Source organism: Oreochromis niloticus, linkage group LG20 (assembly GCF_001858045.2).
Source record: "Oreochromis niloticus isolate F11D_XX linkage group LG20, O_niloticus_UMD_NMBU, whole genome shotgun sequence".
NCBI lineage: Eukaryota > Metazoa > Chordata > Actinopteri > Cichliformes > Cichlidae > Oreochromis > Oreochromis niloticus.
Genome location: NC_031984.2, coordinates 22,920,588 through 22,939,820, shown reverse-complemented (window position 1 = coordinate 22,939,820; position 19,233 = coordinate 22,920,588). Strand labels below are relative to the sequence as shown.

General features: G+C 39.6%; 3 protein-coding genes across 3 annotated transcripts; 2 read left to right on the top strand and 1 right to left on the bottom strand.

The window, feature by feature from the left end:
* The first annotated feature begins 230 nt into the window (after positions 1-230).
* On the top strand, positions 231-6,404 carry LOC106098222 (WAP four-disulfide core domain protein 3). The gene is made up of 7 exons (XM_025901422.1): positions 231-826; positions 2,945-3,082; positions 3,918-4,031; positions 4,207-4,344; positions 5,376-5,450; positions 6,025-6,162; positions 6,262-6,404. Exons 1-7 carry the CDS (start codon positions 565-567, stop codon positions 6,282-6,284), a joined length of 888 nt encoding a protein of 295 aa, XP_025757207.1. The 5' UTR covers positions 231-564; the 3' UTR covers positions 6,285-6,404.
* A 2,241-nt stretch (positions 6,405-8,645) lies between these two features.
* On the top strand, positions 8,646-9,662 carry wfdc2 (WAP four-disulfide core domain 2). Its single transcript, XM_025901424.1, has 3 exons — positions 8,646-8,800; positions 9,051-9,188; positions 9,286-9,662. The coding sequence occupies exons 1-3, from the start codon at positions 8,698-8,700 to the stop codon at positions 9,417-9,419; spliced, it is 375 nt and encodes a 124-aa protein (XP_025757209.1). The 5' UTR covers positions 8,646-8,697; the 3' UTR covers positions 9,420-9,662.
* A 1,231-nt stretch (positions 9,663-10,893) lies between these two features.
* pigt (phosphatidylinositol glycan anchor biosynthesis, class T) lies at positions 10,894-18,728 on the bottom strand. The gene is made up of 11 exons (XM_003444890.5): positions 18,265-18,728; positions 17,581-17,758; positions 16,578-16,705; positions 15,567-15,667; positions 15,266-15,440; positions 15,072-15,169; positions 14,689-14,845; positions 14,289-14,489; positions 12,409-12,574; positions 12,172-12,255; positions 10,894-12,032 (listed from the first exon to the last, which is right to left on the bottom strand). Exons 1-11 carry the CDS (start codon positions 18,656-18,658, stop codon positions 11,783-11,785), a joined length of 1,932 nt encoding a protein of 643 aa, XP_003444938.1. The 5' UTR covers positions 18,659-18,728; the 3' UTR covers positions 10,894-11,782.
* Between the last annotated feature and the right edge of the window lie 505 nt (positions 18,729-19,233).

Sequence of the window (19,233 nt, the reverse complement as noted above, 5' to 3'; positions counted from 1 at the left end):
AGTCCGGGAATGTCCGCCGGTTCGATCCCCGGGCTCTCTGTCCTGGTCGTTGTGTCCTTGGGCAAGACACTTTACCCTACCGCCTACTGGTGTTGGCCAGAGGGGCCGATGGCGCGATATGGCAGCCTCGCCTCTGGCAGTCTGCCCCAGGGCAGCTGTGGCAGCTGTGGCTACAACAGTAGCTTGGCTCCACCAGTGTGTGAATGTGAGAATGAATGAATAGTGGCATTGTAAAGCGCTTTGGGTGCCTTGAAAAGCGCTATATGAATCCAATCCATCTGCTCCGCAAGGGCGCACTGAGCTGCCTGCACATCCGCATCTGGCGGGATGTAAACAGCGGCCAAGATGAATGAAGCAAACTCCCGCAGAGAATAAAACGGTTTGCAGTGAATAAAAAGGTATTCCAGAGAGGAAGAGCAGTGCTGAGCAATCACTGTTACATCTGTGCACCAGCCACTATTAATGTAGAAGCAGACGCTTCCACCTGTGGTCTTACCAGAGAGAGAGGCCTGCCGGTCCGCGCGCAGCAGATGAAAACCCTCCAGCTTGAGCGCGCAGTCCGGGATGTCCTCACAGAGCCACGACTCCGTAAAACATAAGACACAGGAGGAGGCAAAGTCTCTGTTCATGCTTCTCATCAGGGCCAGCTCGTCCATCTTATTCCGGAGTGAGCGTACGTTGGAAAGGAAGATCCCAGGAAGAGCAGTTCGCAGTCCGCGTCTCCTCAGACGCACGAGTGCGCCGGCTCGCTTTCCTCTCCTTCAGCGTCTCAGTTTCCTGACCAAAGTCTGTAGTAAATCTGCCGCAGATGCGACAAATATTGGAAGTTAATCCACAGGTGTTGTAGTCCTGTAGTTAAGAAGCTCTTCTCTGGTGTAAGAATATCCAGAGGAGTGCCCAGACACACAAGTTATGCACAAAAACAAAACAGAAGTAACGCAATGTGTGCGTGAGAGACACAGAGAGAGAGAGAGAGAGAGAGAGAGAGAATGTGAGTGTCTGTGTATAAGCGTTTGTCATGAAATGTGCTTGAAAATGAGGGTGTGAGACTACAACAACACCCCCCCAGAAGTCAGAGGCGGACAGGGAAAGACCCAGGAGCCCCGGACCGTCTGCAGCCTCCCAAGAGTGCTAAAGACCCAAGGTCCCTCATCTCAATGACAACTGTGCACTCACCCCGACAAAGGGAAAAAGGAGGCCCGGACATAGCACCCACAGCCAAAGGGTGGGAGCGCAACGGAGGCAGAGGCCAGCCATCCCTCATGTGTTCAGGGCCTGGTGACTGCAGCATACAATGCCAAAAACTTAAAGAGACAAAATTTTGTTTTAATGTTTTAGAATTTTTCTTGGGAAGCACTTTGTGATATTTATCTTGAAAGGTGCCATATAACTAAAATTTTACTCTCTATACTCTTTTTTTGTTTTCATTAGAATTATTTTTTCACTTCTAAATGGTTTGGACTACTTTTTACAAATGCAATACAAACATTTTGTGTTTTGGGGTGTTACATCATGACACATCACAGTAGATTTTGTGTGCTGGCACCATTTTATCACAATCAGGGGGCCCAATCAAATAGACAGACAGTTCAGTCTCGCAGCAGAAGGAACTCAGTGAGACTTATCTAACAATTTGAAATCTAATGCACACTAAGCTGTGTGTCAGCTCATTCAGAAACAAACTGCATTGTGCAGACAATCTCACTAATTTATCCCTGTCCCTGCTATCATGGATATGATAAATAGTGATGTTTCTTGGGTATCATCTACAACAGATAAAAGAGGGGAAAAAAGTTGGCAACTGGCAACAAGCCTGTCTGAAACTTAATAGAAATGCTGAACCAACGACACGTGAAAGAAAAAAATATTTCAAACGCATGTATGTGGATTTAATCAAACTTAAAATATTCATGTCATATGCATTAGATGAGAATGAAAAGAATTCTGGTAAAAGGGGATCAGAAATAATGGATACCCATACAACAAATACTTGTTGTTAAATGTGATTTAAATAACTTCATCGCTTCATCTGAAGCACAGGAACAGTCAGTAGACAAGGACACAGCGAACACAAGGAAGCAAGGGACTGAACAAGATAGTAACAGTTAGATATACACAAGAGTACAAGGAGAAATATCTGATTTATTTTATACTTTTATAAATCTTAGGTACCAACAAGGTAAAGCAATATAAGAAAGTTAATTGTGCAAAAAATCTTCTTAATCTTCTTTTTGAGCATGTCGTTGTTGTCATGCTACATGAAGAAGATATTAAATACTGTGTAGATGTATTACTAATATGTAAACAGAAGATTCACATCATCATTTCAGCCGCAAGGAACATAAAAAACTAAATGTTTCTGATATGACACCTTATCAGACAGAATATAAGACTACAAGCACAACAATCCAGCATCCTTTAACTGGCCTGCTCAGTCAGTGGTTGTGCACAATCTTTTGAGAAAGAGGTGAACATGGACAAATGTTCATCTACAGTTTGTGTATTGATTGTAGCACTTTGTGCATTGGTGCAATTTGGCACTGTTTTTTCCACAGTGAAAACTGGTGTCATTTTAACAGGTGAGTTTTTTTGTTTGTTTGTTTTTAACTCAGATGTGTTCAGCTTTTAATCTGCCTTCTTAACAATTCTTTCTGAAATTTGCATGTTTGTTTGTTTCATTAAATGGTCTATTTGGGAACCACACAGCATCATAACTCTTGGCTCAATTACCACACCTCATTCATATCCTGCCTCTTTGCTCTTTTGTCTGTGATTCTTCCAAAAACAGAAGAATGCCCACGCCATCTTAATCTCCTGTGGTTAAAACGTCTCAGTTAAAAAAATGAGAGATAGTGTGAAAATAAAGTTTCTTCCAGTAAAATCCACATTTACCGCACTCTCTGGTTAGAGTTCTTTGTCTATACTGATTTGTCTTTCCTTCCAGGAAAGCCCGGAGTGTGTCCTCGCTGGCGCTTCGACTTCGGACATTGTGCTGAATTTTGTTCTAAAGACAGAGACTGCCCCAATAATGAGAAGTGCTGCTCCAACGGATGTGGACATGAGTGCATGGGTCCTGTCATAGGTGAGATATGAACAAAGCGACAGCGATCTACAAGATATCTGTTGTTGCAACACATATCAAGCTGCGAGCTGCCAAAAGGCTGTCACTGACCGGTAATTTGTGCAGATGTAATTAAATATAGGAAAATATATATATGAAAATTAATAATTTAATATATGTATACTTGGGACTGCATGAAATTTGAGAAGGTAAGGAGTGATCAGTGAAAAGTAGTGTTAATCTTCTCTTCGACATGGGGGCTTGGTTGGGTACTGAACAACAAAAACCATTAAGACTTCTTGTAATAATGCTGTATCAGACTGCATACGTTTTGCCTGATATATGGGAGTGTAAATTTGGGGTGGAAATATGATTTGAAACTAGAGATCTCCAGGAAACTCATTTTTCAATACTAATATTAAATACAAGCTATGTAGCATACATGCCACTATTTGAGCATGGTTGAAAAATAAAGTGTGTCTGTTATCAGACATGTTATCATAGAGACTGCAAATCTGCAGGCACAAGGACCCAGAATCCTCTAACTGGCCTGCTCAGCTTGTGGTTCTTCAGTGGTATAGAGTATTTTTACACACAGAAGTACATTCTTTTGAGCAAAAGATGAACGTGGACAAACACTGATCAACAGTTTGTGCGCTTTGTCTATTTTTTGTTTTGTTTTTTTTAACTCATATGTGCTCAACTTATAATCTGCCTGCTTATGGATTCTTTCTGAAATGTGCATTTCTGTTTGTTTTTTTCAAACAGCCAATTTGGGAACCATATAACATCATAACTCGTATTCCCCACATGTGATCCATGTCCTTTTCTGCTTTACTGCTTCTTTCAAAACCAGAATGCCCATGCCATCTTAATCTTGATCTGTCATATAAGGGGTGTCAGGACTGTCCTAGAGACCACATATGCTGTGTCTATGCTGGTGAAGAAGTCTGCGTCCCTCCTGTTTCCAGTATGTCTCACAATGTTTAATTTCTTCTTAAGAGGCTGTGGTAATTTTTTGTTAAAACCTCTTGGTTAGTAAAATGAGAGATAGTCTAAAAATAAAAATTATTCCAGTAAAATCAACATTTACCGCACTCTCTGGTTAGAGTTCATTGTCTATACTGATTTGTCTTTCCTTTCAGGAAAGCCTGGAGTGTGTCCTCGCTGGCGCTTTGCATATGGAAATTGTGCTGAATCTTGCTCTTATGACAGTGACTGTCCCAACAATGAGAAGTGCTGCTTTAACGGATGTGGACATGAGTGCACGCTGCCCTACATAGGTGAGAGATGAATCAGACAGAGTCATAACTGTCATCTTATTTGCCTGGGGGCTGGGGCCCCTGGTAGGCTGCAAAGGTACTTGAAGTGGGCCACAGTTATATAACAGACATGCAGTTTGAAATTATGTACACTTTTATAGTTGTTATACAGTATTTATATACATTTAAAAAACAATTAAAACTGTTAAATTTGACTTCAAACTAGAGTTTAATCATCTAAATCTCACAGGGACACAGAATCAGACCAAAGCAGAAAGCTAAGAATATGACATGAACACCACTTGGATGAAAAAGAACATTTGATATTAATTCACTGGGCAGAAATGTCATTGAGAAGAAAGGGAAAGAGGATAATGAGTGAAAAGACAGCTGGGCATAATGAAGTGTATAAAGTCAAAATGCTGAATAACACTAATGTAGACAATGGGAACTGTGACACGTAGGTTTTTAAAGACCATTCCAAACAAATAGCTCCTGTTTATATCAGTGGTTGACAATGAAGGGTAGACCAGAGAGACAAGAAAATGTTTCACATTTTTCAGACAGTCTTAAAGAAACTACTGCACCAGAAAATACTGTGAAGCAGACAGTCAGGGTCAGTGCATGCAACCAAATAAACAGCATGAAGTTATTATTTACAAAAATAGGTAGCATCACTAAAGTAAAGAGCAGTTAAACTGAGGTCACATCACAAAAGCTGGTGCTCATTACGTTTAAATTTCAGCTGTCAAGTTTTATGACTAGCATTTAAACACAGGATACATGCATGTCACTATTTGAGCATCATTCAAAAATAAAATGAAACATTTCTTTCTGAAATGTGCATGTTTTTTTTTTATTTGCCATTTGAATAAAACTGTTTTGGCAACCAGATCAGATCATAACTCTTATCTCATTTACAAGACAGCTGATTCACACTTTTCTACTTTAATCTCCCAAGATTCAAAAATATTTTTCTTTCTTCTAGTCAAAAGTCATATACACTACACTTTCTTACTATACTTATGGTTAGGGGGGTTTTTTTCTTACAGTAAAGACTGACTGCCCCTATAATAAAAAGTGCTGCTCGAACGGATGTGGATGTGAGTGCATGGCTCCATACATAGGTGAGATACAAACAAAGTGAGAGTTATCTACAGGATATCTGTTATATCATCTAAGACAGGTAGAAGAAGTCAGAAAAGGTTGTCTCTAACAATTGTGCAAAAAAAAGAGAGAAAATGTTTAATTTCATGTACATTTGAGATTGTATGAAACATGAAAGGGTGAGAACTGTTACTCTTCTTTATGACCATGTGTTTCTTTGTGTACTGCAGACCAATCACTCACTGCTGTACTGTTGTATGAGACTGTATAAGTTTTGCCTGATATTTGGGAAATAGAGTGTACACTTTGGGTGGAATATGACTTAAAACAAGAGATGAATCAACTGGATCTCCAGGAAACTCATACTTTAGTCCAGAAGAAGGAAGTGCAGGAACATCCTTCAGAGAAACAGGGTGGGCCACTGCCTAAAATACAATAAAGTGTTTCACAGTTGTCAGAAACTCTTAGAAGAGATTTTGATTCATTTGCTACAGTTCAGGGTTCAATAAGGTCATGGGATATTTTTCAGAGGGACAACCCACCACACTCTCTGGTTAGAATTCTTGGTCTATACTCATTTCCCTTTCATTTCAGTAAAGCCAGGAGTGTGTCCTCGCAGACACTTGGGCCACAGACGTTGTATTGAATCTTGCTTTAATGACAGAGACTGTCCCTATATTGAGAAGTGTTGCTACAATGGATGCGGACATGAGTGCATGGCTCCCTACAAAGGTGATAGATGCACAAAGTCAAAACCCTTTAAATACTTCACCAAGTGGTTAAAAGTATTTTGTAACTAATCATATTTTTGGTTTTGGTGTATCTGTGAAGGCTGGCTGCTGCCCTCTGTCTGAAACCACCTCCATGTGTGCTGCTCAGTGTCCAGGAGAGCAGAAGTGCTGCAGGACAACCGGTGGTCATGCGTGCAGTGAGCCCCGCTGATTAGAAAGTCAATCTACATTAAACATCTTTGAACATTTACTGTGGCCTTCTCTTCAATGCAGCACTTTTTTCTTTCTGTAATATTATTAAGACTTTCTTTTTCTGATGATCACAAATGTTTTTGTAAAGGCAGACTGCGTGGCTAGGTGCTTGATTATATACATCTGTGACAACAGGACTGAAGAAAACACCTTAATTCAGAGAACAGGAAGTGTGGCTCCCTACCTCCTCCTTTTACCTAAAACTACTTCAAAATAAGTGATTTCCTGTCTAAGATTTTTTTAAAGTTAATATTCATTACTTTTAGGTATCTTTCTTTGTATTTGTTGTTTTTCAGATATGACAGCATACTGTCAAACAAAGTTTGAATGTAAAAAAAACAAAAAACAAAAAACATGTTGAAGTCACTCTTACATAATGTATTTCTGTATCTGATTGTTCCTAATAGGAAGATAGAAAAGAAGCAATAATCTCTCCATGTGAGCTCAGAGGCTTCAGAGGGCAGTGAGATATCAAATCAGAATAACCAGATTTCATTACAGTTTCCTCGCAGTAACATCATGCCTTAATGACAATATGGCTGCACTATGATGTAATGGAGTTATAGTTTCAAACATCTACAAAACAAAGAAAAATAATTCTCAAAACACTGATTGAGTTATTGACATAGCTCATTGTATAGCTTTGTACAACCCTTCTTGTGTGATTCCTGTGGGAAGTAAAGTATCTTGAACTGGGCTGTGAGTGATATGTATTTTAAATTTTGGCCCATCAAGCTGTGGGCCCTCCTCCACAGCAGCCTCAAGCTAACACGCTAATTAATAGAAAGCAACAAAAATGAAAGCTTAAGTGGGAGACTGACTATCATGCACCTTTACACCACAGATAAAATACATTATTAACACATTCAAAGTAAATGTAACATTCTTCTCTGTAATTGGTGCAGTTAACAGCATCCAACATTATTAAGGGTAATTTTTTGCTGAGGATGTTTAACACTGTCGTAGATTTGTATAAATGATACCTGCTGCTAAAGCAAAACACACGGCTGTTTACATTATTGCTCTCTATTCTGTGCAGGGGAGGAATTAAAGTGCTAAAAGGGGGGAAGCAGAATTAAATAGAATGGACATTTCACAGTTCGTGAGCACAGAAAAACTGCAGAAAAATGCTGAGTTTGTCAGAGTTGCCACATGTAGGATTTCACTCATTCCATTTGGAAAGCTCTGTTGAAACAACCAGTTAAAATCAATCATTGACATCTTTCAGTCCTATTTTCAAATAAAACTATTTTAGTTTTAATCAAATGTAATGATTTGATATATAACAGCATGTCAATAACAGCATGTGACGTTGGAGCAAGAACTAATAAACAACTTGGATCGGAAGACCAATACATGTTCCCCACCTTGTGGAGAAAAGAAGAAGCTGCTTGAAACTTACCAACCCTTCTTGTAGGATTTCTGTGGTAAGTAAAATATTCTGCAATGGACTGTGTGGTTTGCACAGTGGTGTCCACCCCAAGCACACACCCAACTAAACTGAACTGAACATTCTCCACAGCACCCTTAAGCTAACACGCTAAATAATGGTTATTTTGTAGAGTCAAAAAGTCATCTCATCCAGTAAACACTGCAAATCATCACCAGATCATAAAATGTTAGTCTTAAACAGAATAATTATTAACGTTATTTAGGTCACTGATGTGGGATTTAAACCATTCAGGGCCCAACACTGACCCCTGGGGGACACCACAAGCGTAACTTCCTTCTCTGATATATGAGCAAGAATTAATTTCACTTCACAAACTGGTGCCAGTTTCTTAAAAAAACAACAACTCTCAAATCACTTTAAAACTACTCATCTCATCTATTGTATCAAATGTCTTTCTGAAGTGTGTAAATAATCCAACCGCATATTGCTTTTTTGTCTATGGACTCTAATAATGCTAGATGGCAATGCGGGCTGGTTCACTGGTTAAAAAGAAAATAAAGCGCTTCACATTTGTCAGATGGTCTTGAAGGAGAAATTATTTCACTAAAATAAAGTGAGGGTAAAATGAGATCACATGACAAAAACTGTTGATCATCATAACGTTTTTCAGCTGTCTAGTTTTATTACTAACATGTAAACACAAGAGTCATACCACAGTACGTGCCATATTTTGAGCATACTTAAAAAATAAAGCGATATGACACCGGAGAGAGTGTAACTCTACAGGCACAAGGACCCAGCATCCTCTAAGTGGCCTGCTCAGCATGTGGTTGTGGACTGGTGTACAGTATTTGTGCACACAGCAGTATATGTTTTGAGCAAGAAGTGAACATGGACAAGCACTGGTGGACAGTTTGCGCATTGATTGTAGCATTTTGTGCATTAGCGCACTTTGACACTGTTCTTTCAGCGAGAGCTTGTTGCAAATTAACAGGCAAGTTTCTTTTGACTCATATGTTTTCAACTCATTGTCTGACTGCTTACGGATTCTTTCTAAAATGCGCGTTTGTTAAACAACCAAACTGGGAACCACTTAGTATCATAACTCATGTCTCATTTGGCTGATCCGTATCCTTTTCTGCGTTTCTCTTGCAAGTCTAAAAGGTTTCTTCCAGTCAAAAGGCCCATGTACCACACTCTCCCGTTGTAAGTCGTTGTCTATACTGATTTCTCTTTTCTTTCAGGAAAGCCAGGAGTGTGTCCTCGCAGGCGCTTGGGCTACGGACGGTGTGCTGAATTTTGCTCTAATGACAGTGACTGCCCCGACAAGGAAAAGTGCTGCTCCAACGGATGTGGACATGAGTGCATGCCTCCATACGTGGGTGAGAGATAAACAAAGTAACCCCCCCCCCCAAATACATCCCAGGTGTTTACAGGTATTTTGTAACTAATCATATTTTTTGACTTCGCTGTGATCAGTGAAGCGTGGCGGCTGTCCTCTGCCTGAGACCACCCCCATGTGTGCTGAGTACTGCTACCACGATGGTCAGTGTCCAGGAGATCAAAAGTGCTGCAGGACTACCTGTGGACATGCATGCAGTGAGCCCTGCTGATTAGGAAGTCCATCAATCTGCATTAAACATCACGGCTCTCCTTTTGTTTAAATGGACACATTTTTCTCACAGAGAAAAAGTGGCCTGTTTGCATTTATTCCTTGTTCTCTTTTTTACAACATGTATTCTTACTTCAGTGTGAAAAACAGTATGTCTGTTCCATTTCTAGTTAAAGCCTTAGAGTATGATGCATTGTTTTTGTTGTTTTTGTATGACCAATAAAAATAGCCCAAACCCATATAACCTTGCTATAAATGTGTTTTTAATAGATCCTGGAATTCACAAGCCTGTGGGTTGTTTTTTTTTTGAGTCCATTTCCCTGCAAAAACAAATGATGAAATGTAGCAAGAATGGAAAGTGCTTCCTGGCAGAACACAAAATGATTCAGACGGACGATGAAAACGTTCTTAGTTTTCTGCATTGTTGCATACTTGTGTCTCAAACTGTATTTTGCTGTTTGTTATTTAATGAACATTTTAGTTTTTTGTAACTTACTAGTTTGACCAAAGAAAGTTGCAACAATCAGTGACAAATTCCTCTACTATGTAATGTCCAAGGAGAAAACTTGCAGTTTGTAGCTGATCACATATGAACATCAAATTCTACATGTGGAAAGCTGCTTTTTCCTTTGTTTTTGTTCCACACTGTTGGCAAACGTGCAGGGGTAAGAATTGCTGACCTGGCAAATACAGAGAGAGGTCTGTGTTTGTTCCTTCAGAGTCTGTCATCAGCAGGGCCAACTATGTTTACACAAAAATGTGGGCACTCAATGGGAAGTAATAATGCTCCAACTCCTGTTTAATTTAGAGTTGGGCACTTTCGCGTCTAGTAATCTGAAAAATGATGTTTGGCAGTTTATTGAAAAGGCAGTAACAGCAATAACAATACAAAACATAGTCAAACATTCAAATGGAGCTCACTGTTTCACAGAAATATTTTTCTAGGAAGGAAAAAAAATGTGTGTAAAAGGCTTAAACAAAAGTAAATGCATGGCAGTATTTCATTTAGTATTTAACATCTACAGGAGCTGCTCAGCCATAGAACCGAGGACCACGAAGCTCCAGGAGCACAGTTTTAGTGCTGATGCCAGAGGTGTTTTGGAGCTCTGCAGTTATTGAGTCAGCAGCTTTAGTGACTTTTAGGCTGTATCACCTCAGCCCTTGGTGACACCCCTCTGAAGATCTACATGTCCAACGATTTGTGGCCGAGTTGCTGTGGCTCCTACATGCTTCCACTTTGCTATATCACCACTTCAGCTGATCATTAAATATCTAAGAGGGAAGAAATTTCATGAACTGACTTGTTGCGGTGGTGGCATCCTATTACACTACCATACAAAGGCAGACTGCTTGGCTGTTACCTGCAGCAACAGGACTGAAAGCACCTGAATTCAGAGAAGAGGAAGTGTGGCTCTGTACTTTTGTCTATATAGTGTATTTGTTATAAGACACTGAAAGTGATTAAAACTGCTGACTTAATAATTCAACAAATAAAAGGTATTTATTATGCTCAGACAATTGCATTGAACATTCAAAACTGTAACCAAAATCAGTGCCAAATAAATATTTGGTAAAGGGCAGCTTGGTTTTACTTGACAATTGATATCCTGCGTAGAAACATGAAAAAAGTTCATTTTAATCACTTTTAAGTACTTTTTAGCATTCGTTCCCTTTTCACACAATATTCTGGACATCATACTGGAATGAGTTTTAGAGTTTTTTGATGCCCTGTCATGAATGAAGTTTCAATTAAAATAAGCAGTCTAAGAAGAAAAACATTATGACATCCTGAAGTGACTTTGACTTAGTGTATCTCATAGTGGCAGAGATGCCAAATAAGTCTTAAGACCACTTAGAGACCAAAAAGCGATTATATTTCAGAGGCTTCAGAGTGCAGTGAGATATGAAATCAGAATAACCTGATTTTATTACAGTTTCCTCACAGTAACAGTATGCCTTAATGACAGTGTGGCATTATGATGTAATGAGTTATAGTTTAAAAAATCCAGAAAACAAACAAAAAAAAAAAAACCCACCCAAAATCCCCCAAAACTAAGGGATTTTAAAGCACTGCAGCCCATTGTTCAGCTTTGGCTCCTCTTATTTATCAAACAAGAACAAATCTTCAACTTCCCGTCTACTTTTTCTGTCCTTAGGCAGCAAGAAATTGCTTTACAACACAAATGTTCAACAAATGTATCCATCTTATTCCATTCAACAACAAAATCCTCAAGTTGACAGGTTTTAAAACATTCATAGCAGTATTTGTCCCAGTTCTTCCCTGTATATTACATATTTTCCAGTAGTTTCAACAAAAGGAAAACTTCCTTTCTAAAAGATGCCACTTGGCATGCTCACAAAGCCTCAGAGTGGCGGGACGCCCCTCATCTTTCGGATGACGTTAGCGATCCGCTTGGCCAGTCCTGGGTTGGGCTCTTCGATCTGGAAGCTCCGCGTTAGTAAGTTGTATAGGGAGCCGTAGCCCACAGCCACTACAGTGCATGTTAGGCAGATGACATTGTAAGGCATGCTGAAGTCTGGAGTGGGCAGATTGACAAGCAGAGGCTCTGTGTAGATGCGGACAAAGTAGCTGGACTCTTCTTTACAGGGAAAACTGGTGAGAGAGGAAAATTTGATCATTCCATGTTCTAGATAAATGTGTCTGTGCAGAAACTCAAACAGTGCATGAATAAAATACACTAAATGTCATTTTCATCAAGGTGGGTGGGGGGTGGGGAGGGCTATGTACTTACAAGCTGCTGAAAAGTGGTCGTTCCCGAGTGCTGTTTGTATCCATGGCGACAGTGCTTGGCACAAGAGAACTAATAACTGAAGATCTAAATGTTAAAGACAAGGACAAGGACTTTAGTCAATAAAAGTCTGACATTAATTTAAAATCCTAAAAAAAAAGCAAAAAGCAAAAATCATTTGAGAAGCAACACATGTGGAGCTTTTTTCAGAAATGTTTGGAAACAATCCTACATGCATACCCGACATAGAAACCGTGGTTGGGATCGGGTGGGTATTCAGTCCATTTGAGCAGAGCCCTCTCAAACTGCACTGTAACCTCAGTCACAGAGTTTGGAGGAAGCTGGATCAGCATCTCCAACAGGTGGGGCTTCACACGGTCCTTAGATGGCTCGTAGTGGATGTAGCCTAGCAGAAGAAGAAAAACACAAGTGACCAATAATACACTGATTCAATGTTCAAACTAGAACTGCACAAACACAAATATCTGGCATCTGTTGGCAAGAAAACTGTATTTTAAACAGCTATCAACCCAGAGTTTTTACAGTCAGTGAATCTCTAGTTTAGACACAGAAGACTGGTTTATAGAAATGACATAATGGGACAATAGTTCATCAATAACAGCATGTTATTCAAGTTAGAAATGAACACCAACATATGTATTTGATAACTGTTTCTTACAGAAAACATGACTCATGTTCTCCACCTTGTGGCAAAAAGAAGCAGCTGCATGAACCCTTACTAACCCTTCCTGTGGGTTAATGTGGGAAGTCAAGTATCTTACAGTGGGCTGTGAACAGTATGACCGACTTACCCCTGTAAGGTCAAGTGTATAATATTTGAAACATGAGTTTTTGAGACCTTTACATCATTAGTGTGATTTTTTTAACCTTAAACCCTTTACACATTTTTGCTGAAGATGAATAGTCATCAATAAATTGCACAGAAATTCTGGTGTAGCAAAAATCATACAAATCAAAACTCATAATAATTCATGACAGGTTCAATAAAGACTCCAGCTTCAAGAAAATGTGATTTTTCTGGCAATTATTTCATGATTCAGATTTTACAGGGTTAAGTAAAAGACTGAATAATAATACGCATCATTGAAGAAGTCAACATCAAAAATCAAAGCCTGCAAAGAAGCTCATATGTCCCCCAGGACATTTAAGCTAACTAACAAAAGGCAGCAAAAATGAAAATGAAATCAAGTTGAAGGCACACAAGTTCAGCTCAAGTGGGAGTCTAACTATCGTGCACCTCTACAAAGTTTAAAGAGAAAGCTGTGTATTCATTTGCCACTGACAATTTGTGCTTTTAAAGAACACAATTAGCATCATCATGTTGATGTTTGAATCAAGGTATGGGGGTCAGAGGTAGGGGACAGCACCTTCAAAAAGCCACTGAACTGAAAAGATGCACTCATGGACTGTTTCTTTGAGCTGTAAATGCAACTTTCATTTTTATGTGCAGGTGTTTCATGGCAGAAGACAAAGCTGCAAGAGGCAAGTAAACTACATGATAAAAGATCTTTTACTTTTCTTCTTTTACTAAATTAAAAGAAAAGCGTCTAGACTTCTTGAAGTTGCTTCTTTTACTAAATTAAACTTCCTAAGAAATGATTCTGTGGTCATCTTCAGGTCCATGAAACAGTCCAAGTAAGACTTGCAGACATAGAAACAGGAAAATAAAGATTTATTGCTTTACCTTTAGATCAGATCTATTCTACTAAATCATGCCTGTTAATCAGGTTGCTGGGAGGTGGCTTCCTGTTGAATTTGTGATATGCTAATGCTAAATAGCGCAAAGGCTAATAAGCTGTTTTGTAGACTGGTTGAGGTTTATATGTGGACCAAACTGTACATGCAGAGGCCACAAAAGACATACATTTTTGATTTAATCAATAAGTCAGCCACCCCATGATATTCTTATTTCCCACAGTGGCCTTAAGTGAAGTTAAGGACATTGTACCATACCAATATCCTGTACTACACTGTGTACTCACTGTACAGGATATTGGTCGTCTTTCAAAGGTAAATTGTTTTTGGGACTATGTAAATTTATTAATCTAATTGCAAATTAACAGTGCACACATCCTTTACTGCTTTCTAAAATTACTCACTGGGCTTGTTGTCCTTTCCCTTGCTCGTCACACTGAGCGTGTGGATGTAGAGACGAAGATACCAAGGCACAGAGTCCAACAGCAGTACAGGGAAAGACCTGTATGGGTGGTTGTTGTACATTAATGTGTGAATCTCTCCTGTCTGCAGCCCGTATCCAGCCACATAACGCTCAGCATGGAGCAAGGGACGCAGCATTTCACCTGAGGAGAGAAAGTCAGAGTGATTTTAATAATTCACTGGGTGTAAAACAAAAGTGACGATAAAAAAAATGGCTTAAAAATTTGTGAAGTGTGCGCATTTTATTATCTCGTTCTTGTTTCATCATGCATTCTTCAAGACAATATTCTGACTATCATAAACAGCTTTATACATTATACAGTCTCTACTCTTCTGGCTCACCCTCATTGGACTTCCATCGAATCAGCAGGTTGAGGGAGCGCACAGAGCCAAAGGTGGTTTCTTGGGTCAGATCGTACACAGAGAAGGTCCGTCTGTCTCCCAGCACCACTGCCTGGCTCAGCAGGGAAGTGGCTGGGCTGAGCTCAAACTGCTCCCCCTGCAAAATAAAAACAGGTTTGTTCCAATCATAACTCTTGCAGAGCTTCAATAATATATTTGACATTATCTATACATATGAGTAGTGCCATTTATCAACAGATAATCCACTAGATCAGCAACACCTCCATGTTCATATAGCTGTCACAATTCGATGTTTTGTATTCTAAGGTTTGAATTATCTAATGATTTAGATTTGCATATTTTATATTAAAGGAAAAGCAAACCTGAGGGTTGTCTGTGATGTCGATATATAGTTTACTGGAGGAGGCCAACGGACAAGCTTCTGTCAGGGTCCGAGAGAACATCTTGAACAAAGACCACTCTGAGGGAACAGACAGCTTGAATTAACAAAAACCAGGGGAATGTTACCAAAACCCAGATATGGGACAGAGAACAAAAGAAACGTGCTTTCACTTACCTCGTTTGGCCTGTCCAGAGTTGTGCAGGTCAAAGACTGAATTCACCGTCTGTCTCAGCTCCCAGGATGTGGTTTTGCACTGCCAGTCCTGACACACGGACCTGATGTGCACTGCCTGGGAATGAAAACTGCTGTGGAAGAGTTTCTCTGACTTCAAAAGGACAGCGAGACCAGCCTGTTTGGAAAATATAGTGAGGAGAAAACTTAGTACGCTAACACATGGCATTGATGTCCCGTGTTTTTTTAGGAAGAAAAATGCACATATAAAGGGAGGGAGAGAGAGCGAGAGAGAGACATTTACCTTGGATCCACATGGCAAGAGTTTCTTCCAGGGTGTCAAATTCTCTGTGCAAACAATTTCTCGTGGGAGGGTGGCATAGCGAAGGAAGCTGTGGTCTGTCACTTTAACACACACACACACACACACAAATATTGCATATGCAGTACAGTGAGTCCTGGGGCATCTGCAGTGCTGTAATGGGTATTCAACTGTCTAACACGCACCTCAGAATAAGACTATCACATGCTCAAATAAAATCTAATATATATATTAAAAAAGAGGCATCCTGAATACAGGTAAAGCACGCATTTTATTGCAAAAGGTTTCCTTAATGCAAACAGGGCCTGTGTAAAAAGTGTTCATCTGTTTACTTATTCCCAAACAAAAAAACAACAAAAAAACAAACAAACAAAAAAAACCACACAACTAAACCAAGTTTCTAACAGGGTGCAGCACACCTGACAAGCCTGGCAATCAAATCACCTGTAAAGCCGACAATTTGCAGTAGCATGAGGTGTAAAACCACTAGAAACAACAGTTTAAAAAACAAAACAAAAACAAAGCACATGTCTAGGTTAGATGAGGAAGAAGGTTACTGCACTAAATCTCTGAGACTCAATATTGAAAGAAATTAGCTACACATGGTCGTTTGGAACAAATGAGAATCTTCCTAGAGGTTGCCAACCTTCCAGAATTCCTCTGAGAGCACTTTGAATACTCATCAGTGAGGTTAACATTCAAGCTACCACAGTGTTTGTGACTCTGAGAGACACAAGATAAAAATGACAGACTGATCTCCAGTAATCTGAAGCACTTTGTGGCAGCTGATGCTGCTAAAGTTGTTTGAATCATAACTGACCAGTGATGGAACAGGGTGACAAGAGGATTACTGCAAGAGGATTTTCTCTTGCAGTAATTCTGTATAATAATGTGATATTAGACAGTTCAATGGTGGCTGATGACACAATTAGGTTTTGCAGAGGTTCATTACTACAGATGATACTCTAAATGCAAAAAGGAGACTGACTGTACCGTTGCCTATTCCCAGGGGTTTGAAGGAGGCACTGGGCTGAACAGTGTTGGTGGAGTCAATGAAGTTCAGTGATGCACAGAAGATGCCTGACAAAACATTGGTTAGCTCCTTCCATGTAGCATCGACACTGGGAAAGGCAGAAAAAAGGCATGTGGAAATGTTAAAATGATTTAGCAAAGGTAGGTTAGGCAGCAACTACATAAAAAACAAACTGTAGCCAAAACTTGTGGGAGTAGAATTTCTGGCAGTTTTATGTTTAAAATCAATACAGCAAACCATTACGATACTTTGTATAGTGATATTGTATCAATACAGGGTCACCAAATATTGATACTCTGGGAATATAACGAACAAGAGGGTTCATCACATGCACCACCATCCTGAGATGATGTTAGCTGAGCAAACTTGCATTAAATTCAATTAAATTCACATTTAATTGATGTACCATCTGAAACAGATTGCATGTAATTCGATCCCAGACTGATAACAGATTATATCCCTCTTAATGCAACATTTATGACCGGTTTTACTGAGACTGCTGGTCTCATTTAGCAGCAAAAAAACTACCTGAACTGTCTGCTAGTTCGGCATAAGCTTGAGAAATATCACTGTCATTATAAGAACTGAAGGAAAAAACACAAAAACAAAAAACAGCAAGGACGGTTATGGATGAGCAAAACTGGTAGGTTGGTGGTTCAATCCTCTACTGGTCTAGTCTGCATGTCAAAGTATCCTTGGTCCACATACTGAACCCCCAGTTGCCATTGATGCATCCATTGGAGTGTCATGTGTGCATGTTAGGTTAAAAATACTAGGTTCAGGAAAAATGTTTACAAAAGCAGGTTTATGAATGTGTTTGTGAATATGTGAATGAGGCTCATAGTAAGAAGGGGCTTTAAATGCTCAGAGTAGAAAAACACCATATAAGTACCGGTCTGGGGTTTGTTTGTTTTTTTGCCCCGTTATTAATCCACACATTCATTTCATCTCTGCTGTACTCACTCTGTCACTGAGTCTTGGAACCAGACCCAGAGCTCAGCTCCAGGTGGCGATGGTATAAAGGGTTGCCCCCACTGCATGGTCCTCCAGTAACCTTGTGTGAAAGAGATGTGCAGCTCTCTGACCGAGAATTTGGAGATGACCTGGCCCAGAGACTTGGGAAAGAGCCGGTAGTGGGACACTGAGAAATGTAACAACGTGGTTTAGAGTTAGAAAGAGCAAACATTGTTGTAATTTTGAGAACAGGAGGAAGAAAATGTTATTTAATTAATGTGGGGTGTATTAAACTCGTATAATATTGCTAATAATGAATAAACACTCCTGAAACCAACTAAACAGGAACAGACGCAGATTTTAACAGGAAGTGGACATCAATAAATCAACAAAAATGTGGTAATTTATAAGAGAAGGTCAACTGACGGAAAATACAGATGCCATATCACGTGGTAATCTTTTTAATGTTTCGATCTGACAGATTATAGGAGCATCGAGAAGCAAAATATGAACCCTCATTTCGAAGCATTTAAATGTTTGTCATTTTATACATTATAGAGCTTTTCTGTCCGCTGTTCGACAGACTCAAGTATATTCATAAGTTACTTCTATAAGAAGATAAAACATTTACATGTGTGTATTTTCTTATTCGTGTCTAACAGAGTGTTATCTCCCTGCTAGCAGTTAGCTTACCTTTGTTTTCTCTCATGAAGTCTGTGTCCCACAGGGTGCGGAACTGGAAGCTGGCATAAATATCTCCAGAGTGCAGAGGTCTGATGACCAGCTCTTCTTGGAAGTCGTCTTTAGGCTGTGGTACCGACGAAGGTACCACTGTTTCAGGGGCAGAAGTGCCCTGCGTGTCGGCTGCAGCATCAACCGTAGCGGCTTCTTTAACCTCGGTTGCTTCCCACCGTCTCCCCTCCACCGCGGGCTGGTCAGCCGTTTGTTCCGCTGTTTGTGCATTATGGTCAGCCCCACCGTGGTGGTCATTAACTGGCGTCGTTTCATGAATGTCTGCGACAACAAACACGGACAAACTAAAAAGAATAAACAGCCAAGACGAGCAGCTGCACCTGTGAGCAGCCATTTTTCTCGAGGCGGTGGTTGACTTCCGCGTTAACGCGTCATGAGTAGAACCAGCCAATGAGCTGCTTCCATATGGAGTCATCCTTGGCACTGGCACGAGGCTGCTTTGTTTTAAGCCTAAATATTTTCTTTAAAAAAATTATAAATACATGCTAACATGGAATATGTTTCTGTTTTATTTTAAGCAAATTCTAAAATTAAAAAAATAATACATTTTAGAAACTATTAGTTTCATGTGAAGGCGGTATGGAAGCGGTATGACAAATTATATTTTATATGTAGATTACATAAATTATATTATATCCATATGAAGACAATAAATGAATCCATACATAAATGTAGACTATAGTAAATGCACATAATATGTCATATGTCAATTTGTGAATTGTAACCAATCAACCAATTAGAGGCCTGAAAATTCTCAATTAATTTAGCCTGTCAAACGTCTGCTCATCTTAATCTTTCATTTTACAGCATTACCAATGCTGCTTGCAAATATATTAAACCTTATACACCCTGAATAAATGGTGCGAAGGGCTACTGGTGTCTTGCCAAAACCCATAAAAAAGCTACATT